Source organism: Choloepus didactylus, chromosome 13 (genome assembly GCF_015220235.1).
Source record: "Choloepus didactylus isolate mChoDid1 chromosome 13, mChoDid1.pri, whole genome shotgun sequence".
Taxonomy (NCBI): Eukaryota; Metazoa; Chordata; class Mammalia; order Pilosa; family Megalonychidae; genus Choloepus; species Choloepus didactylus.
The window spans coordinates 40,974,399-40,998,739 of NC_051319.1; the positions used below are offsets into that span (position 1 = coordinate 40,974,399).

The 24,341-nt window shown below is 34.8% G+C and overlaps 1 protein-coding gene across 1 annotated transcript in view; it reads right to left on the reverse strand.

Annotated features, from left to right (window-relative positions):
- SLCO6A1 (solute carrier organic anion transporter family member 6A1) overlaps window positions 1-24,341 on the reverse strand; it is a 199,226-nt gene that overhangs the window by 148,011 nt on the left and 26,874 nt on the right. The window contains exons 5-6 of the mRNA XM_037800889.1: window positions 20,002-20,123; window positions 19,017-19,126 (exon numbers count right to left, since the gene is read on the reverse strand). Coding sequence (XP_037656817.1) covers window positions 19,017-19,126; window positions 20,002-20,123 — 232 coding nt within the window. The remainder of the gene's footprint in view (window positions 1-19,016; window positions 19,127-20,001; window positions 20,124-24,341) is intronic.

Below are 24,341 nucleotides of genomic sequence, written 5' to 3' on the forward strand. Positions count from 1 at the left end.
AATATTTTGGATGTGAAGAAAAAGTTCACTTTGGAAAAACTGTTCTTCCTCTTTAAATTACTAGTTTATCATCTTTAAAATAAAAACAGCGATATCTATATTTCTATGTGGTTACGATATAATGTATGTACATAGCAGACACCCAATAAAAAGTAGACATTATTTCCATAATTTATAAAATGAAATAGTAGTACTAGATTGCTAGAATTGTGGTTTGCAAACTTTAGGACACATTAGAATCATCTGCAGGGCTTAACACACAGATTGCCAGGTCCCATTCCCAGAATTTCTGGGTCAGTAAGCCAGGAGTGGGGCCTGAAAATGTATTCTAGCAATCTCTCAGGTGATGCTGATGCTGTTGGTCTGAGAATCACACCGAAAACCACTGCACTAGTTAAGTTTTGTGTTTAGGTTTTCAGAGTTATGATGAACAGGCTCATTGGTTATTTCAGGTGATGTGACACATACTATTACAGTGGAATGTAAGAAAGCCAAAAAAAAAAAACTATTTCAAAGTAGCTAAACAAGTCAGTACTCAGAAGAAATGGAACATCATTCAGGATAAGAATGGCAGCTTATCTCATATCCCCTCAATAATGGGAGAGCTGTTTCATTTTGGTTGCTATAAAAGGCCCAGATATTCAACTTCCTCCTTTAAGTGTATTGTGTCTCTATTTCTATTATAGCTTCAGGCTATTCTCTCCATTTACCTCTCTATTTCACTGGCCTTTGTGCACTTATTTTTCTACATCTCTCAATTTATCAAGGTTGTACTGTTTGTGTTTCTCTCTCTCTTTTTTATACTCTTCCAAGAAAGAACTGAGTAGTCACTCTCCAGCATGGTCCCATTGCACACTGTTCTCAAGATAGGACACTTAATAGGTTCTTGGAAAATCTATACATTGTTCTGTTGGACTCATGTAACAATCCCAGGAGCAATCAGTTTTGGTTAGGGCATTAATTCTATATCATACAAAGCATGTTAACTAACACACAAGGAGAGACTTCTGGTGTCTTTAATCTGAAAGGGACTGTGAGCATGCAAACACTCAGAGCGCCATAGATTCCCCTTAAAAAAATTTTTCAGATTGTTCTTGCTTTAAAAAATCAAATCGTTTCTTTGCTTAAATGTAAATATGGGAAAAGGAGAAGGCCAGATTTACAAGTAAGTATCCAAAGGGTTTCATTAATAAAACTCAGGCTTAGTTCTGGTAGGTATTGATATACAAAGGAAGAAATCCAATTAGTGCTGCACAATAGAAAACAGTTCTGTGCAACAGTCATATCTTGCATACCATGGATCTTATTTGGCCCTAGTCCATCAGAGACTTTGTCTATAACCAGGGTCTCTAACACACCCGAAGAAATTTGTAATCTTGTATGGGCTTACTTACAAAGGGTCTGAAATAAGGATGCGGAGCAAATTGCTATATGGTGTATTATAGGAAAACAGGCTCAGGCACAAAGACACTTTCAGCAAATGACCACTTTATTACTTACACACAAGAAAGGGTCCAAAAGAGCAGGGGAAAAATACCATCATGGCTGGTCTGACCCAGTCAACTGCTTTGGTCAGGGCCAGTGGATGGTAACTTCACACACCCTGCACTGGAAATGAGGGACACGTATAGTGCCTGAGTATTGGGTTTTTACACATCCCAGGGGAAGGAGAGCCTGTCAATGAACAAAAAGCATTTATCAAGCAACCTTTGTGCCCTGGCAAGCAGTTAGCGCTAGCTGAGATTTAATGTCTCCCCTGGCTGCTTGTAGTCTCTTGTTAAATGGAAACATACCAAACACCTGCACTCAAACAAGCAAAAATGGAAACACACTGAACATCTGCATGCAAACATGCAAGGGGGTAGGCAAGGGCTAGGAGATGGATGATAACTGTATCCGTGACATCCCTGACAAAGGTCAGGACAGCAAGATATAAAGTATAAGGTATAAGGGCCCCAGAAAAGGAGGTCAAGCTTCAGGGTAGTACTCTAGTAGTAGTGAAAAACAAAAGTTGGGAAACTAATGAAGTATCCCAGTCATATGGTCTGGCAAATCTCAAGAGGATTTAGGAATACTGTAGGGCGGAAAGAGTTCCTAAAGACTCAAACAAGGTTTACTGAAGATGGGGCACATAGTGTCCCAACTAATTCTAGAACTTTCTATTTCACATGGTAAAAGCATTAATTCACTCCCTGCCCTAATCAAGGTTGCATGACAGGAAGCACTGATCTTGCCAGTAAAAGACCTCAATGCCTACAGGCAAATAGGAAAAAAACATAAGTTGAAGGGGACATCAGTAAACTTCTGTGAACTTCTTAAGTGTTTTATTTGATAATTTAACTTCTCAATTGCTCTGGTATTGGTTCTTTGTCCTAGATTACTATAATTAGTCATGGAAAATAAGTAATAATTCTCTTCATCAAATCTGTCAATAGGGTAAAATATTTGACCTAATAAATGCTGCTTATTTCAAGTTTAAAAATATTTCAGGTAGCTGTGCTGGAATCTCACCTCCTCTGCTCCATGAAAACCAATCTATTAAGAGTGAAACCTAGTGAACAACCCAGAGACTAGAAATAGTACAAAATGTCCTAGCATAAATATAAGGGATAGCAAAAAACCATGTCATTTAATTCTGAATGTCCATTGGTTCTATCTTCTATGAGGGTAATTTATTTGCTTTCAAAGGAAATTCAATATTTTGACTATCAGTACAAAATATCAAAATAATTTAGATAGTAGCTTCCTTTAATATATTCTGTCATCTACTAACAGTCACATCAAGCAATAATCAGACACTTCACATTTATTTTGTCCTTCATAGTTCATAAAATTCTTTCACATTACAATACTTGTCATTTCTTTGTTCATTTGAGTCCTAGTATATAAATGTCACTCCCTGCTAATAACACATGAGACTTAAAACATCAGATGAAGAAAAAGAGGGTAAAAGTATTTGTCCTTCTGCTCCACACATTGAAAAAGATATTTCCCTCCCTGAAATATTCTTTACCTGCTTCTAGCCAGTTTTATATTTTTGGCTTTTTAATTTTCCATTACCTATTTCTCTAATCTCCAAGTTTTTTGTTTTTATTCTTATCCAACTTATTTTTAAAGCTATACATAGAGATATTTTCTTATTATTCACTGTTCTATCATTTTCTATTAAGCTTAATGTCATCGACTTTTACATTTATAACTTTCAACCCATATTATACATAGTATAACTTCATATATTTAAATATTTTATCTATATTGTTGCCTTTTATCATTTTACTTGACTATTTTATTTATTTTCAAACTCTTAAAAATTATCTATATTGAAATTTTTATAAAATTCTTACCTTACATGATGAATTTTTTAAAAAAAATATAGTTACCAGCAAGAAACATGGGAATAGGTGTCAGTGTGGGGAATGGGGAGTTAATACTTAATTGGTATAGAGTTTCTGTCTGAGGTGATGGGAAAGTTTTGGTAACGATGGTAGTGATGATAGCACAATATTGTGAATGTAATTAACAACACTGAGCTGTATATTTGAAAGTAGTTAAAATATGAGATTTTAATTCATATATATGTTAGCAGGATAAAAACAAACAAACAAACAAACAAAAAAAAACCACCATAGACCTGTACAACATAAAGAGTTAGCCATAATGTAAACTATGGACTACAGTTATTAGTATAATTAATTGTAGCAAAGATACCACACTAACACAAAATGTTAACAGGGAAACTGTATGTGTGTTGTGGGGGTGGTGGTGGCAGTATTATATGAGAATTCTGTCTTTCTGCATTATTTTTCTGTAAAAATATAACTCTTCTAATAAATCAAATGATTTAAAAGAAGAAGAAACATGGTAGTAGAGAGAACCCAGTCTTTATATAGCTTCTTCTCTAGGTCCTTTTAATAAAAATTCATGACAACTAAAGAAGACTCAAAAGAAAATCTATGCATAGCAAATCAGGAAGTATATATTTCAACCAGTCATTAGTTGTACCGGTTTGTAAATTTTATGTCCCCCAGAAAAAGCCATGTTCTTTGATGCAATCTTGTGGGGGCAGACATATTAGTGGGGATTAAGTTGGAACATCTGGATTAGGTTGTTTCCAAGGAAATGCGCCCCACCCAACCTTGGGTGATAACTCTGATTGGTTAATTTCTATGGAGGTGTGGCCCCACCCATTCAGCATGGGCCTTGATTAGTTTACTGGAGCACTATATAATTTCAGACAGAAGGAGCAAGCTTTGCTACAGCCAAGAGGGACACTTTGAAGAATGCACAGGAGCTGAGAGGAACTGCAGTTTACAGAGACACTTTGGAGATGGCCTTTGAAAGCAGACTTTTGCTCTGGAGAAGCTAAGAGAGGACAAATGCCCCAAGAGCACCTGACATGACATTTTGGAGAGAAGCTGAAGCCTAGAGAGGAACATCCTGGGAGAAAGCCACTTTGAAGCCAGAACTTTGGAGCACACACCAGCCATGTGCCTTCCCAGCTAACAGAGGTTTTCCAGACACCATTGGCCATCCTCCAGTGAAGGTACCTGATTGTTGATGACTTATCTTGGACACTTTATGGCCTTAAGACTGTAACTTTGTAACCAAATAAACCCCCTTTATAAAAGCTGATTCATTTCTGGTGTTTTACATTCTGGCAGCATTAGCAAACTAGAACATTAGTTAGTAAGTCTTATAATGACGGTGATACATTTTACTTTCTGGAATAATTTTTCATCAGTCCTTACATTAGGAACTTGTGAACAGCCATTGGACTTCAAGGATATGATACCAACTAAGTGTCATGAGCCAGGAAGTATTGAAATGTACAATTAATTGAGGAAGAAGACAGTAAGTCTTTAGTCAACCAAGTTCCTCTCATTGATCTCACATTAGTCTTTTTTAATTTTCTTATTGTCTGCCTGATTATTTACTCTTCTTATCAAGATACAAGGAAAATCTAGTTATAAAGTTTCCCTTTAATATTTTTGTGCAGTTTCCTACCTTAAAATCCAAAATATCTCAAGTAAGCATTCAACTGAGGAAAGTGATGCTCAAAGAGATTAGATTACCATATTTCATTGAATCTAAAATGACTTCAATTGTAAGATACAGCATTATTTTATATACCACTAAGAAAAAAAATCACCACCACTTAAATAGTGATGCAATGCCTCAAGGAAAGTCCTATGCTATGCAGATATTAGTCTCACCAGCTTTTGAATTATATTAAATCTATTACAAAGGACTTGCCAATTTTTCCTGACTCAGCTGCACTAACTGGCATGTGGTAGACAATCCTTTTGGCAGCATCTCATTAACAAAACATAAAGCTGTCTCTGTTTGTGAGTATCTGGTTTTACTTAGGTCCCATAAAATACTGGAACGTTACTTTGCAAGAGATCGTGAAACAGTGATCACCCTTCAACAGCATGTATTTGCTTCACTAATATCAAAATTATATCCTGCTGCTGTTTCTGTCTTTCTGCATACACAAAGACTTTATAATTCAATGTTAAAATACAGCATAACCTTTTTGAAGACTTAAACAGCAGTTACATTCAATATATATAGCATCACTAAAGCATATAACTCAAAGTAATGATAATATGAACAGCCATGACCACGTCTGCACATACTCAGGCAATGCCTATTATGTCACAATTATAGCCTGGCCCATAGTAATTTTAAGACTCCATCAGTTTAGGATACAACTCAACTTCCAAGATGTTAAAATGTGAAGGAAAAAAAAAAATGTGGCTTATGAGGGGGGACAGTGGGATTGGGGGGCCATAGGGATCACACTCCCATTTGTCTAGTTTGTGGATGGATGAGTGGAAAGGTGGGGGAAGGAAACAAACAAACAAACAAACAGACAAGGGCACCCAGTGTTCTTTTTTACTTTAGTTGTTTTTTTTTACTTTAGTTTTACTTTAGTTTAGTTCTTTTTCACTTTAATTATTATTCTGGTTATTTTTGTGTGTGTGATAATGAGGGTGTCGGGGATTGATTTTGGTAATGAATGTACAACTATGTAATGGTACTGTGAACAATCAGATGTATGATTTGTTTTGTATGACTGTGTGGTATGTGAATATATCTCAATAAAATGAATTTAAAAAATGTAAAGGAAAAAAATGTTTGTCTTAGAGTCAATGGAGTATGAAAATTTGCGTATGGTCTCACCAGTAGAAAATACTATATAATGTCCCTGCTGAATAGCCCTACTAGCATCTAGACCTGTTAACAGATCAGAACCTAAGTATAAGGAGAGAGTTGATTTACCTTTACCCTTATTATCCGCTGGATAAGTCACAGGCCACAAAAGTAAGACTGCAGATGCCCTTCTCTAAGACTTTTTACCAAAGGGCAATAGAATGCTACTCTTGGGTCAGTAGGGTCTCTAGTACACAACCTGACTTTCAGACTTAAGTTGAAGTAGCATACCCTATGAAGGGAAATCTCTCTGCCTATAAGAAGATGTACCACAATGAAGCATAAATTCACATTTAGCCCTACTTCCTACTCAATCACAGAAAGTTAAAGCATCCCTAGGTCTTACCTGACTATGAATTAGATCCATTACCCAGCACTCAACTCCATTCTTCCCTAAATGAATCTTTCATAATCTTGATTGCTTAACTGACCCAAAATTAAACAGCAACAAAGCAGGGAACACTGGCTGACTCCTTTATTATCTGGGTAGGACATACTGGAACTGTGTAGACATGATCTGCTTTAATTTCATCAATGTGGCTTAACAGATGTCTCTACAAGAGAAACTCAACTTGGGCAGGTGCTAAACAACAAAACAAGGCTCCATAAAACATAGCTTGTTATCCCTAAGTTTTCTTTCCAAAACCAAGCCTAACGCAATGCTAAAAGTAAGAGCCTATAATTATGGGCTTCTCTGTTGGATCTTAATGTTACATGCCTGAAGATGTCAAGATTTTAAAACATGTAATTCCCCACACTACAGAATTTTTAAAATTTTTTTTCTTTTTTTTTAAGGCTCCAGAAATTCAGATTATGTTGATATCTAGAAGGCTTTTCCTTTCTTCTTAACAATAGCCTTATAATAGCCCAGAATTTTATAAACACCATGTGATTCTTTCATTGGCTCCTGAAAATGGGACTTCATTAAAAGCAACTGCATAAAATCATAAACATGCATAGTACCTAAGGAAGACTTCTTGAAACAGCATCCAAACTGTACTCTCTTTTTCAATTATTGTCCCAGTTTAAGCCAATTTTTATACAAGATCATTTTTAAATGTTCTTAAACAAAATTCATATTGTCTTTATATCATATGACTCCCCCACTTAAAGTATATTAGTGATTTCCTATTGCATGAAAAATAAAATCTAAAGTTTTTAACAGTGTCCCACAAGGACCAGCCTCCACCTATCTCTCCACAGCACCAAGTTACTAGGCTCCAACCACTCGGATCTTCTCAAAGCTAAACATACCAAAATCTTTGCTGCCTCAGGGTCTTTCTATGAGTCCCTTGTGCTTGGAATTTTCTTAATCCGCATTCTTTACATGGCTTGTTCCTTTTCATGCTTTAGGTTCCCTATTTAAATGCTCACTGTTCAGAGAAGCTTCCTTACCATATATCTAAAGTAGGTTTCATCCAGATTTCCTCTACTCAGTTTTCTTTTAAAATTTTTTTGTCATCTGAGACCCACACAAGCTGCAAGCTCCATAAAGGTATGGGTGTTAGTTACTATTATAACCTCAGTACACAATGATACTGAACAATAAAAAGGAGATGAATAAGAAAAAAATAATAATAGCAATCACTTGTATTATGTTGCTGTGTACCAGGCACTATTCTAAGAATTTTACACACATTAATACATTTACTTCTCAGAATATTGTATGAGGTATGTACTACGATTATCCCTATTTTATAGACCAAAAACCATTTCACAGAAATTAATAATGTCCCCCAAACTATTTAAGGACCTTTTAAAATGGTAGACTTCAACAATTGTTAATTTACATTTAGAAATTAGATCAGAATGATTCTATCAGGTTGTAATGAGAAAATAGTCCAACTCTTTAAAAGAGCAACAAGTTATTCCATTTAAATTGCACACCAAGATTTTACAGAGCACTGTTTACATAAAGTTCAGGTGAGTGTAAAACAAGGCAACTCTACTACTGAACATATTTTTGCACTTAGCAACCTTGTGGAAAAATCTGTTAGGAATATTCATGTGCTCTTCTAACCTTCCATTCTCCTAGGATAGATACCCAACATGCACTGAATGCACAAGTCCAATGACACATGCAGAATTTGCTCTGCAATACTACTTTCAGAATTAGGATATGAAGAAATGGTCTCTGATAAAATAGATTAGTGGTTCTCAAAGTGTAGTCCTTGGATCTGCAGCTCAGCATCACTTGTGAACTTAATACAAATTCTGCCCCTGATCCCAGCTTTCTGAATCAGCAACTCTGAGAATAAGGCCCAGGAAACTGCATTTTAGAAAGCTCTCTAGGTGATTCTTTTTCACATTCAAGTTTGAGAATCTGTGTCCTAAATAATTCCTAGTGGAATAAAAGTAGAACATACTCTGCTCTCTGCCTCCTTCCTTGTAACTTTAATAATTTATTATCACTTTCTGAAGAACAGAATGTATAATTCTAGCTACAGAGAATGCAAAGATAAATAAATGGCACATATAAATAGCCTTAGTGGGCAAATAGCTTTCTATTTAAAAACTAAAGAAAGATCTATAGATGACTTGCTTTAAAAGTCAAAAACTCTAAAACTCCAAGACATCATTTTCAGTAGATTTCTGCAATTTCTGAGCACCTACCTGGACATATATGTTGCAATGGGTTGTTCTTGGAATGCACATTAGAGACTTACACTGCTTAAATTTAGATATTCTATGGGTATTATTCTAAAATAATTTATGATCATATGAGCATTTGCTACAGTGATTTAAATACTTTTTCAGCCAGAATTTACAGCATTTATGTTCTAAGGATAGAACTTTAGTTTCCAAAACACCTTCTCTGTGTTTTAGAGCTAGCATTCTGTAACTTCCTGAGGAGAGTTTTGGCTCAGCCTCTTGGCTGACTTCTGTCTGGAGGATGGCTAAACTTTCTTTCAGTCAATTTTCAAAATAAGATGATAATGTTTTCCTTGATTATACCTATGAATTACAATATGTGAGTCTGTTCTTAACTGGTCACATGTAATAGGCGCTCTCTACCTACTTGTTAGGAAGTGTAATGTCCAACTTACTGCCTCTCAATAGCTACTAAAAACTGATAATTAAAGCTAGATAGAAAAAAAAATTTACAGGGGTGACCTGAATGATATTATTCAAGGTTAAGATCAAATATTGTGGCTCCACACACGTCTTCCAAATTCTCAGCATATCTCTAATTGAGTTTAGGAGAGATGCTATCAGCTTATATTGACGATATTTTAAGAAACTAGAATGTTGTGAATATTCTCCCTCCTTTCAGCTAGGCATAATTGTGTTTCCCCTAAGTAACAGCTTCGTTTCAATCTTATGGAATCTGATAATTATTTACATGGTATTCCTTCCTTACCATTGGCCAACTACATTACTAGCTACAGAATAGGCAGTTAACAAATACTCACTGAATGAATGGTTACTTAGAGTGGCTTGAGCCAAATGCGTGACCCCTCTGTAGCAAATGTGTAGCATATCATGGCATACATTTTTAGCACTAATATAATTTGTGGTTTGATCTTGCTTTATAGTCTTTATTTTATCTTGACTTCTTTTTATTAATGTCATTCCAATATAATTAATCTTGATATATGAAGCAAAGCAGCATGTGGATAAACAATTAAAAAGTAGCAAAGCTATTATTAAAAATAAGATTTCTGATGCCTATTGATTTGTTGAAATTAAGCAAACATTTATTGAATACCTATTTTTATAAGATTCTGGAATAAGTGTTGGGGGATGAAAAGATGGATGAGATCCAGTGTTTAAAAGAGAGGATGAAATACATGCATTTATTAACACTCCTTCTAGAAACCCCACTAAACAATAATTAAGGTATTTTAAAAACAAAGAAGAAAAGCCCAAAAGGCATAGTGACAAAAAGAATAGCAGATGAGAGATGTCAACAAATTCTAGGGGTTGCAATGCCAATGGATAAGTGGTATAACTTCGAGGATCTGAAAAAATTGAAATCTAAATGCCTGCATGTGGAGAAGCTAAGAATTAAGTCAATGCACTTGGCAAGACCCTGGGACAGTCTGGGAATTGAAGACACAGGGTAAACATGAAGGAAAGAGTAGGGTTCAGAAGAAGATTAAAACAAGGAGTGGGAACAGCCTGCACAAGAATCATTTAGACAACCAGATCTCAATAACTACATGAGTAGTTCTGCAGAAGGCTTAACATTTACTCTTTATTTTCCTTTTTTTTTCCTGCAAGTTGGGTACAGAGGGTTTGGCTTTTCATTCCTCCACTCAAAGAACACTTTGTTTATACCTTTTTAGCCCCACACCCTGTTCCTATTTCCCTCTGCCCCATAGAAAACTGCACTAATATTTTCTATACATCTTGAATTATATTCTGTACAATACTGTTTATTTATGTATGCATCTCACTAGTTTCCTGTTTTTATCCACTAGCCTGTTTTTAAAATGTTTGTGTATTTAATGTGCATCCATATTTTTTCTATACACCCCTCAAGTTGGATAAATATACAGTTATGTTGTCTACAACTTCCTGCTACTACAAGTAATGTTTTGATTAATGTTTACATACATGCCTTTTAGGTTCTGTGTAAAATTTCTTTTGCATGCTGGTATATTTATATTTAATTTAAGTAAGTACCCATCAGTCTGAACTGCCAGAAAAACACAAGGAACATTCTATCCACACATTCCTGATAAAAACAGCAACATCTAACTTCTAATTTTTACCAGTCAAATGACTACGAAGCAGCATCGCAGTGTTGTTTTAATTTGTATTTCATTTACTACTGAGATTAAGCATATTTTCTGCATTTATTGAGATAAACATATAGTTTTTGTCTTTATTTTTTTTAAATATATTGTATTATATTAATTGCTTTTTATATGCTAAACCAACCTTTCATTTCCACTTGATCATAGTATATGTTGCTGGAGTCCATTATATATCCATTTAATATGTTGCTGGAGTCACTTTACTAATATTTCTTGATGACTTTAGCAGTTACATTCATGAGGGATAGTCTGTTGTATTCATTTCTTGCAGTATCTTCATCTTGTTTTAGTTTTAAGGAAATAGTGACCTCATGTAATGAGTTGGTGGATGTTCCTTCCTATTCTATTTTCTCAAAGAGTTTGTGGAGTATTATTTCTTCTATATTGATTTCTACTTTAAGTGTTACATAGAATTACCAGTTAAGCTATCGGGCCTGGGGTTTTCTTTGTGAGATCTTAATTACTAATTCAATTTCTTTACCTTTAGTAGTCTATTCAGATTTTCTATTTCTTCTTGAGTCAGTTTCAGCAATTTTTGTCTTTCTAAGCATTCTTCCATTTCATTTAAATTGTTCAATTTGTTGGCATGAGTTGCTCACAGTACTCCCTAATAGTCCTTTTAATTTCTGTAAGGTTGGTGGTAATATCTCCTCTTTTGTTCCTGGTTTCAGTGATCTAGGTCTTCTCTCTTGCTTGGTCAGTCTAGCTGAGAGTTTCTCAACCTTAGCATTCTTGATATTTTGGGCTGCGTGATCCTTTGTGGGGTTTCTTTTTGGTGGAGTGGAGGCGTTATCCTGCCCATCATCATTCTTGGCCTCTACACACAAATGCCAATATCAACCTACCACCACCCCCAGTTGTGCCAAACAATAACGTCTCCAGATATAGCATAACGCTTACTGGGGTTCAAAATTGCCCCAGTTGAGAACCACTGATTTGGACAAATGTTAGTAAATTTTGTTGACTTTTTCATTGCTTTACTGATTTCAACTCTGATTGTTTGATCTTTATTATTTCCATCTTTTGCTTGCCTTGCAGTTATCTTGCTCTTTTTTTCTAGCTTCCTAAGGTGAACACTTGAATTACTGATGTGAAAACTTTCTTCTTTACTAATATAGGTGCTGAAAGCTATAAATTTCTCTGTAAGCACTTCTTCAGTTGCAGCCACAAATTTTGATGTTTTATTTTCATTTCCCTTCAATTCAAAATACTTTCTAATTTCCCTTGTGATTTCTTTTTTTGGCCCACGGGTTATTTAGAAATTTATTTCATTTCCAAATATTTGTGAATTTTCAAAATTTCCTTTTGAAATTGATTTCTAATTTAATTCTTTTGAGGTCAGACAACATACATTGTATGATTTCAATCCTTTAAAAAATTTATTGAGATTTATTTTGTGGCCTACTATATGTTCTATCCTAGAGAATTTTTCGTGCATGCCTTAAAAAGAATGTCTATTGTACTGCTTTGAAATGCAATGCACAACAAATGCCCATTAGTTCAAGTTCGTTGATAGTGTTTGATAGTCTATATCCTTGCTGATTTTCTGTCTAGTTTTTCTATCTATCTAGAATGCAGTATTGAAATCTCCAAGTATTATTGTAAAATTGTATGTTTCTCCCTTCAATTTGTCAGTATTTTTTCATGTATCTTGTGGCTTTGTCATTAGATGCATACATGTTTTATAATTATTATTTCTTCCTGATGAATAGATCCTTTTAGAAATTTTATAAAATTTTACAAAATTCCCTTCATTGTCTCTAGTAACATATTTTATCATAAAGTCCATTTAGTTTGACATTAGCAAGGCACTTCAGCTCTCTTATGATTCCTGCTTGAATGGTATATTTTTCCACACTTTTACTTTCAACCTTTTTGTGTCTTTTAATCTAAAGCATGTATCTTCTACACATATAATTGGATCTTGTTTCTTTTTAATACAGTTGACAATCTTGCCTTTTAGATTGTAGGGTTTAAACCATTTAAATCCAATTTGATTACTGACATGGTAAGATTTATATCTGGTATTTTGCTAGTTGTTTTCTATATTTCTCCTGTCTTTTTTCTTCTTTATTTCCTCTTTTACTACCATCATTTGTGATACATATTTTCTACTGTAACATTTTGACTTCGTTTTCTCTTTTACTATACTTTTCAGTTATTTTTTAATGGTTGTTCTGAGGATTATAATCTGCATTTTAACCAAAGTTTACTTCAGATTAATACTAACTTCATTCCAATAGCATATGGAAACTATGTTGCAATATATCTGCCTTCTCTTCCCTTCTTTGTGCTATAGTTTCATAGAAATTAAATCTCCATTTGTTGAAAGCAGCATAATACACTTTTATACTCATTTTAAATCAGTTAAGAGAAGAAAAAAATATATTTACTAATGTATTTACCTTTATCAATGCTCTTTATTTCTTTGTGTGGCTTCTAGTACTCTTTGGTTTCATTTCTATTCTGTCTGAAGAACTTCTTTTAATACTTCTTGTAAATTAGGACTGCTAGCAGTTTATACTCTCAGTTTTTCTTAACTTGGATGTCATAATTTTACCATCAATTTTTCAAAGGACAGTTTTGCTGCATATAAACTTTTTTTAATAGTAAGTTTTTCTTTCAGCACTTGGAAAATATCAGTTCACTGCCTTCTGTCCACCACTGTTTCTGATGAGGTCAATTTTTTATTTTACTGAGGTTCCTTTGTATTTCATGATTCGTTTTTCTCTTGCTGCTTTCAGTTTTACTATGATATGTCTAAATGTGTATCTCTTTTGAGTTTATGCTACTTGGAGTTAATTCTGTTTCTTGAATGTGTAGATTAATCCTCTTTCTTTGAATTTCTCATTATTTCCTGTTGAAAACTGGATATTCTAGGCAACATTTAGTATCAGCTCTGGACTCTGATTCCCCCACTCTCAGGAATTTGTTGTTATCATGTTTTCTGTTTGTTGGGTTTAATTATTTGCAAGGAGTAATTCTGTAGAGTCTATCTCCCCTGCAGTAGGCAGCCATTGAAAGTTATGTTCACTTTATTTTTTAATTATTGTTTTCATTTTAAGCCTTTTTCCAAGGGATCACCTTGGGACAGCATAGCTTAATGGTCATCCAATGAATGTGCAGAGGTTTTCCTTAAATATTTTTGTTTAATATAAATAAAGATAAATCTTCTGCTGATAAATCTTGCATCTTTTACTGCAGAATCTGTATATGGGTTGGAGCACACATTCAAAGTTCAGTCAATTTAAAAATCTCCTTGGTTTTCATTTTCTGCTTGTGTAGGGATTCACAGTCAGCCAGAAACCAGTAGGTAACTGGCCATCTCTGATCTCTCCTGCACGTGAGAACAGACTTCCAGATCTCCAAGAATATATCAGAGCTTTTCAAAGCCCCAAATCATTGCTTAGGTATACATTAAAAATTTTTGACTGTTCTGTTGTTTGTCCTAACCAATGTTGCTGTCTTTTTCAGCTATAATGTTGGCCTTTTCTAATTATTTTCCACCAAGATTGCTATTGTTGACTACAATGCCTCTAGACTTACCATGGAGCTCCAAATCAGATCACCCACTTCCAGAGGCAAGAAGGCTGCCAGTCCTCACAGCTGCCAAGGCATGGAACTGGCAAAGGGAGAAGAGGGTTGGGAAGGTGTGGTGCTTTGAGGCTATGTACCCCAGAAAAGGCCATGTTCTTTTAATCCATTTCTGTGGGTGCCGACCTACTGTAGGTGGGAAATTTTGATCAGGTTATTTCAATTGAGATGTGACTCACCCCATTTAAGGTGGGTCTTCATCTCCTTACTGAAGTCCTATAAGAGAATAAAGGGAACACAAAAATTCCAGAGAGCTCAGAGAAGCCTCAGAGAAGCTGAGAGATGAAATTAAGAGAAGCTCACAGAGAAAAGCCCTGGAGAAACTAAGAGAAGACCCACAGAAGCTAAGAGAAAGCCACTGAAGGCAGAAGCTGAAAGCAATGAAACTTGGAAGAGAAGGACCAGCAGACACCAGCCACGTGCCTTCCGCTGTGGCAGAGGTTTCCCAGATGCCAGCAGCCTGTCTTCAGAAGAAGGTATCATCCTGTTGGTGCCTTAATTTGGACATTTTCATGACCTTATAACTGTCAATTTGTAAGCTAGTAAATCCCCACTGTAAAAGCCAACCCATTTCTGGTACAGTGCATTTCAACAGTTTTAGCAAACTGACACAAAAGGTATAATTGAAGCAATCCCAAGTTAAAATGCCACAGGCCCCACTCTTTTATCTAAAGTTCAGTAGCTACTTGAATAAATTCTTTCTATTTTTTTTTTTTTATTTCTTGGCTAATTTCTAGTGTTTAAAAGTGTTTGTTGTTGATGACAGTTTTGCTCATTTCATTACTGCTTTTTTGGGGGTTGAGGATTTGCTGAGTTCTTTACCCAGACATTGCGGTAGTCACTCTTTCCAATAAACTTTAAAAAGTATTAGGATATATTCAAGTTACTCACCCAGTCAGTAGCCTAAGATTATTAACCAAAAATTATATATTTTTTATTAAGATATATTCCAGTTACTCACCCAGTTAGGAGCATAAGATTGTTAACCAAGAATTATATTCTTTTTGTATCAAGCCTAACAATAATTATTGAAGTATTCTACTTCCAAGAAAGAAATATTGGAATTGGCCCGATTTTTTTTTTCAAATCTTGTATGGCATAATCGTTTAAAAATATCTTTAAAACATTCATTTTTTATTGTTTTTTAGCAATTGTATCTTAATTTTTAACACTATGAAGGGGTTATAACTAGCATTCTTTTTGTATTCTTAAAATATATATACAAAGGAAGATGGTGGAATAGGAGAGGCAGAGCAAATGTCTTCTCCATGGAATAACAGAGAAAAGGCGGAAAACGACCAGGACAACAGTTCCAGGGTACGAGCAGCCACAGAAGGACCTGTACAATATATAGTGAGAACTTGGTTGAAAGAGTAGACAAATTACATCTGAAAGGATGGGGTGAGTTTATTCAACTGAGACTGCCACTGGGGCATGCAGCTGGGCCAGCCATGCAGGGGAAGGAGAAAGTTCTAAAAGCAGTGACATGAACAGACATTTGCACACCAAAGTTCATAGCAGCATTATTCACAACTGCCAAAAAACAGAAAGAATCTAAGTGTCCTTCAACAGACAAGTGGATAAACAAATGTAGTATATACATACAATGGAATACTACACAGCAGTAAGAAGGAATGAGGTCCTGAAACATGCAACAACACGGATGAAACTTGAGGACGTAATGCTGAGTGAAATAAGTCAGATACAAAAGGATAGACATTATATGTTATCACTAATATAACTCTCTGAATAATGTAAAATCAGCGTCTTAAAATGTAGAATATAGGACTCCTAGAGATAGACAGAAGCTAGAGAAGGGGGAATGATTATCTAATATCTACAGACCTGATAACAAGGCTGAACTTAAAAGTATGGGAATGGACAGGGGTGGTGATAGGTTGTTAATGGGAATTATAAGTATCAACGCCATATTGAAGGCAAACATGATTAAAAGAGGTTGCTTAAAGGCATGTATCCCATAGATTAGCACTACAAATATAAACAAGTGTTTGCAAGATCTACTTCCAAGGTATGATACTGGTACAAAGAGTTCACAACAGAGTGGCATAAGGAGAAAACTACCTATTGCATATTATGGACTATATTTAATAGGAATATCTAACTAGTTCCACACTAATACTAGGGATAAACAATTAGGGGTTGATAAGAGCTTTGGGGTGTTTGAGGTTATGCTAATTGTTTAAAATTGAGAGTGACGAAGATTGTACAACAAAGTGAAGATAATGTGAGACACTGATTGTTTATCTTGGACAGAATGCATGCTATGTGAAATTAGGAACCCCTTAGTTAATAAGTCAAGCTCTCTATCATGAGGCTTGCTCTGGTGAAACTTATGGCTGTGGAGGAGAGGCTTAGCCTACCTATAATTATGCCTAATAGTCATCTCCAGCAAACCTCTTTTGTTGCTCAGATGTAGACTTTCTGTAAGCTCAACTCTGCAAATAAATTCATTACCCCCCCCCCCCCCACATGGGACATGAATCCCAAGGGAATGAGTCTCCCTGGCAACATGGGACACAACTCCCAGGAAAGAACCTGACCCTGGCATTGAGGGATTGAGTGTGCCTTCTTGACCAAAAGGGGGGAAAGCAGGTAACAAAATAAGTTTTAGTTGCTAAGAGTTTTCATAAAGAATCAAGAGGCTAGATATCTAGCTTCAGCTAGATATTCCAAATGGCCACAGTATGCCAAGTCCAAATCAACAGCGGTCCCAAGAATCCTAAAAAATACCCAGGTTTCTAACTAAGAATCTATAAAAGTTTCACTCACTAAGTTTATTTTTCAGAAACTTTAATCCTCTGGTGCGTTCCTATGCCATATAAGTCCCAAAACCCAGAGGCAGCAGCCTCTTCAAGAACATCAACCAGATGCATCTTCCTTTCCCATAATGTCAACACCCCTTTTCAATATGAACAATTTAGGGTAGTCACTGCCCAGATATCCCTGAAGATTGAGACAGTGATCAAACAAGAAGGAGGAGTAGCAACTGACAAGATGGGATTTAACAAAGGATTACAAATACTGAATCTTTATATAAATATATATATATGTGTCTATATATATGTGTGTGTGTGTATATATATATATATTTAGTCTCTAGGGTCTTAGAACAACTAGAAGGAAATAACTGAAATGTATAATAACTAAACTGTAACCCCTAACATTCTTTGAAATTTGCTCTATAACTACTTGTAAAATCATACTTTGAAAGTTATTACTTTTATGTATATGTTATATTTCACAATAAAAATATTTTTTAAAAATATTACATGGAGTATTTTGATAAAAGTTCACATTAAATAAAAATCTGAATGAAATTTCATCCATTACTAGGAAGGGTTCATAATTTGGAAAGAACATAAATACTTGGGGAATAGAAATAAAGAAACAAAATCTCTTATTTTATTAAACATATATATGCATTTTAAGAAAAATTAGAGAAAAATAATGTAATAAAAACCACTACGTATACATATTTGAACACTATGTATATATATGAAAGCATTAGGAGAAACTCATTTTGCCAAGGAATACAAGACAAGATTTGACAAAGAGGTATTCTTGGAATGGAGAAGAGAGAAAAGGACATTTCAAGCTGAAAGATTAATGAATACAAAGGTATAGAACTGTCAAAGTACGTAATGTGTCCATGAAAGAGCAGGTGGCTGGAATATGGGGGAAATATGGATAAGATACTAAAGAGATGAGGTAGGAAAAGTCATTTGCCACTATCATGAAGGGTCTTGAATGTCCCACTAAAGAAGTAGGAAATTCATCTACCAAATAATCTGGGAAATTACTTGATAAAATCTATATGTGAGAAATAAATACTGTAAGCAAATAAAGGGTAAAGTTATAAATGTTTTGGAAAAGCAAAACAAATTGAAAATTGGGGCACTATTTAGAAGTTAGTTATTTTTTACTCCACTATATCTATATTGTAGACCCTGTTTGTCATATGGATAAACAAAGAGTTCTTATCCATTTGATATGGGGATATTTTCCATGAAATAAAATATTTAGGAATATTTGGGAATATTTGTTAGCTTAAAGAATTTTCTTCTAAGTCATTTAAACATAGTGAAAAAGATAATGTTGACACCTGAATACCATCTCATTAAGTGCCTTATTTATTTTTATAGGGGAAAATAAACACAAAATAATACAAGAGTAAAATTAAAAGAAATAGAAGGAGGAAAATACTTGTTATGCAGCTTTGACTCACATGAAGTTCTTCGCAATGCCATGCAGGTAATGTGGACCCTATTTTCCCTTATCTATAAAATGAAGAGGCTTGTTAAAAGTTGTCAAAATCCCATACAGATTTAATTTGAATGATTTATGGTTATTTTCTTAAATCCAGTATTAGAAAATTGTACAGGTCAACTAATTGGATAGCTCATATAAAATATTTTACTTTACCCAAATAGCAGCAAAGAAATCCTTGAAACTATTTCCAAATTCCTGCTCCTTACACTTGTTTGCAGACCAATGAGACTGTTTCAGTTTCCCAGTTCTTATCTTTCTTGTACCTATATGTCAACAAGCAAAGAATCTTATGACTCATTCAAATAACTAAAACACATACATAAGCAAACATATGCACCCTAATAAATCTTATTTGTCTTGGAATGGGAGTTGAGTTACTTTTAAACAAAGTCAATCCAATTAATTAAAAGATACATTCCTCTAAAACAATGCTATCCAAAAGAACTTTCTGTGACAATGAAAATATTCCATATTTTCACTGTCCAATACTGTAGCCACATGTGGCTACTGATAATCTGAAATGTACCTACTATAACTTCTTAAATGAATTTTTAATTTTATTGAGTTCAAAATGTAAATATGTACATGTGTGAAGTGTCTCCTCTATTGAACAGCACAAACATGAAATATGAAAGAATGTTCATTGATATTACTAAAAATATTTCTTGCCAATGAAATATACTACCATTAGGAGACATTTTTATATTTCTCTGACTTTAAATGCATTTTTAGTATTTCCAAAAGAATTATAATGGTTATTATTTTATATTACAGTAATTCTATGAGGCAGTGCATACATTAAATTGTGCTAGGTAAACTGATTTAAACATGTCAATTTAAGAAAACTTATGAACTCTAGACAAAAAGTATTTTTAGAAGGAAATACTGAGCAGCAAAAAAATGTACTAATGTAAGTCTGGTACAAAAATAAAATAACATTTGGCTGCAACTCTGTTTCATTTGCTCAAATAACACTAGAACATGACACTGAATCTCTGTAACAGACCACTACAAGTAAAAGAAGTGTAATCCCAAAGAAATGGCATTCAGCTGTACTCTGAGAATGGAGGGGGAGGAGGATGGGGAAAGAGAGAATAAACTACTTTTTTAATTTAAGGAATTCTATTTTTATAGTCACCTGGTAAATTCTGTGGAAAGCATGACAATGGTATTAATGTAGACCATGCAATAAGAGAGGGAAAAAGAAAGGCCATCCACCAAGTCCACTGCCATTTTATTTTATATCCATGGACTGTAATGCTTTAATAGAAAAAAAATGAAAAATTTCCACTTTAGTATCTTATTACAAACAAAGCCATAATAAAACACACACACACACCCAAACACACACACACACAAGGCCCATAGAAAATTTTCTGTTAACATGCCTTTATTCTTGTTGTTTTGTTGTTTTGCTAAGAGGGAGTGGCTGTGAGTTCTTCAATAATGTAGTACTCTTTCATCCAACAAGATCCTAAATTCTTCCCTTTTCCTTCTTTTTCCCTACACTACCCAAGTAGCAAAGGGCACTTCTCTCTTCTTCTTTGCCATTTTTCTCCAACAGAAGCTATGCATTTGGAACACTATCCTTTAAATCTCTCCTCATATTTAAAATCATTTTTGTGCCTTTAAATCATGCACCTAGTACTTTATGGTATTCTTAACCCTTTAAATGGCATAACTGGCACTTTATATGGCATCTGACCCTTTAAATCACAAGTACTTTGAAATCCCTTTCACATAGTCCCCTTTCTGAACTTTCAAATTTAGCTTGAATTTATTCTTCTTGTGATCATTTGAAATCACCCTCAGAACACTTTGTTAACCTCTGTCTTCCGTCTTTGCTGAGGTTTTTCTCTGTCTGCCTTTGCTCTCTACAAAGTCCTGCAAGGGGTAAAAGATCATGTTCAGGAATATGTTGACTTTTCTCATTTTTCTCACAATTATTTTGCAGTTTCAGTATTTTTATGTCTTCAAGTAAGCTGAAGACATGTGTTCTGGTTTGCTAATGCTGCCATTTTGCAAAACACCAAAAATGGATTGGCTTTTATAAAAGGGGTTTATTTGATTACAAACTTACAGTCTTAAGGCCATAAAGTGTCCAAGGTAAGGCATCAACAGTTGGGTACCTTCACTGGAGAAAGGCCATAGGCATCCGGAAAACCTCCATTGGCTGGGAAGGCACATGGCTGGCATCTTCTTCCTTTGCTCCCAGGTTGCATTTCAAAATGGCTTTCTCTCAGGACGTTTCTCTCTAGGCATCTGGGGGTATTCTGTTAGTTTCTCTCAGGCAAACTCTGGAGTAGCAAAATTCTCCTTTCAATGGCTGTCTTCAAAATGTCTCTGTTGGCTGCAGCTCCAAAATGTCACTCTTAGCTGCTCTGAGGTTCTTCTGTTTGCGAGCTTTTTATATGGCTCCAGTGATTTAATTCAGACCCACCCTGAATGGGTGGGGTAACACCTCCATGGAAATTATCCAATCAAAGGTCTTGCCCACAGTTGACTGAGTCTCATCTCCATGGAAACACCCAACCAAGTTTCCAACCTAATCAACACTAATACATTTTCTGCCCACACAAGGTTGCATTAAAGATAATGGCATTTTGGAGGACAAAATACATCCAAACCGGTACAGCATGGTTTTGTGGAGAATTTTCATAGTTGTGAAGTTATTTGGTAGCTCTTAGGGAGGAGATTTTGAGAGGCTGATTACTACACAGCTGCCTTGTCTTCACCTGCACACACATTTAAGACCTCTCTAACCAGCCACATAGAGAAATAGCCATGTCCATACAAATCATGTTTTTGGACATCCTGGTTTCTCATGGGTGACTCTATTGCCAACTAGGACCTGGTGGGTATCTTGCTTATAGACCTCATCTTTCATAGAATGGGAGGGATTCCCAGTCTTATTCACTGATGGGACAGTTCTGTATCCATTGTTAGTATTATCCAGGGATAACAAATTCCAACTTGCAATGACTACAGTTTGCAATATTGATTTCCTTTACCTAATAGATATATATACATCTGAATATATTATATTCAGGGAGTTTCAACTCCAGGTTGCCACTAAGGCAACATGCTTCTCTTTGATTATTATATTCAGAATTTACTTTTGCTTTTAAAGACAGCTCTAAGTATGTACTCTAAGTATAAACATTAATTACATTTAATATGATGAATACTTGTATTATTAAATATGTATATAATTGTCTACCTACAAGATTCAGGGAATCAACCAAAAATCTATGCAGTCTAAGCAAATAATTTGATAGGGCAATGTACATGCACAAAAAAATTTAGAAATCAATAAATTTTCCTTCTACTACAAAGCATTGACTGCAAAATTTAATAATATAAAGATTCCATGCACAATACTAACAAAATGTATGAAATTCCTAGGAATAAGTTTAATGGGATATGCTCAATAAGAAAATCACAAAACTTTGGTGAAGGATATAGAGGAAGATCAGAGAATATAGAGATACATGCAATATTCTTACATGGAAAGATAACAATTATTCCCAACTTGATGTATAAATTCAAGTAACTCTAATATAAATGCTCTGACTGGAACTCAATAATTCCAACTATATCTGGAAGAGTATTTGTGCAAAATTAGTCCCTGATTTTTTATGAAGAACAATGAGGACTTATCCAACTAAATAGTAAATCATTCTACAAAGCTTTAGTAATTAAAACATTTTAGGATTGACATGGGAACAGAAAAATAAACTAGGGAACAGATTAAAGAGGAAGGAAAGAAATGTCTGCATGTACGAAAATTTAATTTAGGATAAAGATGATGTTTAATACATAAGTGCCCTACATAAATCAAACCTAAATGGATGTTGACCATATGGTTCCAATTTCTGGAGTACAGAGCAGCCTGTTTAATATCAGTAAAGAAACCATGAAATAATACATAGATGTCATTGTGACAGCTAGATATCTATTTTAGGGAAAACAGAAGCTTGAGCCATGCCTCATATTACATGCAAAAATAAACTATAATTGAATATGAAATTTAAATATACAAAACTAGTGTACAAAAGTCCTGGAGAAATACAGTAAATATTTTAATAATTTTATAGAGGAAAAGACTTAATATGAAAGTCAGGTAACTAAAATTTCAGGGAAGAAGATATATGACCATATAAAAAATTAATTTTGTACAATAAATGACACCATACCCAAGGTTTAAAGACCAACTGGAAGGAATGACTTGCCACATATCTAACAAACAACTAATATCCATAATACATGAAGAACTTTTATAAATGTATAAGCAATAAAGAGCCCAATATAAAAACTGGAAGCAAATTCAAATTTAAAAAATACAGATAGCTAATATCCAAATTATATAAATCATGGTTCAGATAACACAATCACTTTGGGTAATTAAGAATATAATTTCACAAAAAGGATTATTTATATGAAATGTGAGCAGAATTTAAACAAATCCTTATAGGAAGAGGGTAAACCCATTGCAAATGTCTATATGGGTCAACCTCACATAGTACAGAGCAGGGTGGAGAAAGGTAGAGAGTGGAACTGTGGCAGTAAACAGAAACTATCCAGCATAATCAAACACTTTTGCACTTCAGCATCTGTGATGGCTAGGTACCTATGTCAACCTGGCCAGGTAGTGGTGCCCAGTTGTCTGATCAAGCAAGCACTGGCCTGCCTGCTACTGCAAAGACATTTGTGGACTTAAATCATCAGTAAATTGATTTCATCCATGGCTGATTACATTTACAATCAGCTAAATGGAGTTTCTTCCACAGTAAGAGACATTTAATCCAATCAGTTGGAGGCTTTAAAGGAAGAAGTAATGATTTCAGCAGTCAGAAGAGAGAATTTTCATCTCTGCTTCAGCCAGCCAGTCTCTACTGGGGAATTCATTGAAAACCTTCTTTGGAGATGCCAGTTTCCAGCCTGCCCTATGGAATTTGGACTCATGCATCCCCACAGTTGCATGGGACACTTTTATAAAATCTCATTTACAGATGACTCCTGTTGGTTCTGTTTCCCTAGAAAACCCTGACTAATAACAGCATTTATTCTTGCTCTGTGCCACATGAAAAAAAAATTCACGGGACATACAAAGTCCTATTTGTTACTGTAAAATCGCAAAATTCTCTCAATTCAATTATTGTCTCAACTGATACCTACCCCATTTATATCACCTCAGCTTGGCATTCAACATTCTCTTGCACACTGAATGGCTAACTTGAAATGGCAAGGACTCTATACTTTGCACAGGGAAGGTCAGTAATAGTCAGAAGTTAATACTAACCTGAGAAGTAGTTCTTAACAATGATTACCAAGAGTTAGAGGATGTATTCCAGTTTCATTAACTGCTACTGTGATAACTCTGAAACATACCCCACACTCTCGACAAGAATTCTCACTGGGATTAAGCCCCACTTGCCCCTATCAGTGACCTGGTCGATAAAACAAATATTTCATTGG